This window comes from Austrofundulus limnaeus, unplaced genomic scaffold (genome assembly GCF_001266775.1).
Source record: "Austrofundulus limnaeus strain Quisiro unplaced genomic scaffold, Austrofundulus_limnaeus-1.0 Scaffold1398, whole genome shotgun sequence".
Taxonomy (NCBI): domain Eukaryota; kingdom Metazoa; phylum Chordata; class Actinopteri; order Cyprinodontiformes; family Rivulidae; genus Austrofundulus; species Austrofundulus limnaeus.
In genome coordinates, this window is record NW_013953800.1 from 25319 (window position 1) to 26564 (window position 1246).

Genomic DNA, 1246 nt, shown 5'->3' on the forward strand with positions numbered 1-1246 from the left:
CAGTAGAACACAAGCTAAAAGCTAAATCCAGTAGAACACAAGCTAAAAGCTAAATGAAGTAGAACACAAGCTAAAAGCTAAATCCAGTAGAACACAAGCTAAAAGCTAAATGCAGTAGAACACAAGCTAAAGGCTAAATGCAGTAGAACACAAGCTAAAAGCTAAATGCAGTAGAACACAAGCTAAAGGCTAAATGCAGTGGAACACAAGCTAAAAGCTAAATGCATCAAAACAGATGCTAAACATAAATTCTACAAACTTGGGCTAAAATAAGGAACGTTGTATCTAAGAGCTAAAGGTCTGAAGATGAATCCTAAAAGCTAAATAAACAAATGAAAACCAGGTTTTAAACCGAACTGAAGACATTTTAATGGTTTTTAGTGGATTTTTATTTGAAGTCAAATTTTCTGAAAAGTAAAAAAATTACAAAAACCAGCAGCACCAGTCTACTGAAGGAGCCGAACCTTTTAATGTACAAACGGTTAAAATATCACAAACTCTGAGCAACAAGTTTATTTTATAAATATAAATAATCTGAAGAGCAGAAAACGCTGAGTCAGCGTTCAGTCAGTTCAACAGTGACCTCAGTTCTGTTGTTCACAACCTGCTGAGTCATCAGACTTAATGACAGTGATGAGCCAAATCCTTCAATGATACGTTCAAAACCTCAGACCAGAACCAACCAGACCTGCATCAGACCAGAACCAACCAGACCTACATCAGACCAGAACCAACCAGACCTGCATCAGACCAGAACCAACCAGAACTGCATCAGACCAGAACCAACCAGACCCCCACATGTGTTCAGTTAACACCATGTGGACCGGCCCAGTTCACCATGAAGACCTGAAGACTCTAAAACAACCACATCATCTGCATAAAGCAGAGCCAGACCTTAAGGTCCTGTCCTTGAGGACCCCAGACAGGATCAGAGACCAGGGCCAGTCCTGGTCCACCTGCACTCAGACAGCTGGACTTGGTGCTGAGGACTCGACTCTGGTTATTTAACGTTTGTTCTGTTTTAATTTCTGATTTTCATGGAAGGTTTTTAATTATTTGATGAACTGGTAATAAAACAAACTTTATTTTCATCAGACGGTTGTTTTGATCTTTGAAGAATCCTGTTATAATTAATACAAACAATCAGATTTTAGCTCGTTGTCAGTTTAGTAAACAAAAGCAGATTTTCACTCTAAATGAGTTGTTTTTTAACACTTGTAAAGTTTAATTTTAAGATGTATAAATA

At 37.9% G+C, this 1246-nt stretch overlaps 1 protein-coding gene across 1 annotated transcript in view; it reads left to right on the plus strand.

Annotated features, from left to right (window-relative positions):
- Positions 1-816: 816 nt before the first annotated feature.
- Positions 817-1246, plus strand: part of LOC106535255 (eukaryotic translation initiation factor 3 subunit A-like) — an 8299-nt gene continuing 7869 nt past the window's right edge. The window contains exon 1 of the mRNA XM_014032216.1: positions 817-999. Within this exon, the coding sequence (XP_013887670.1) occupies positions 817-999 (183 nt within the window). The remainder of the gene's footprint in view (positions 1000-1246) is intronic.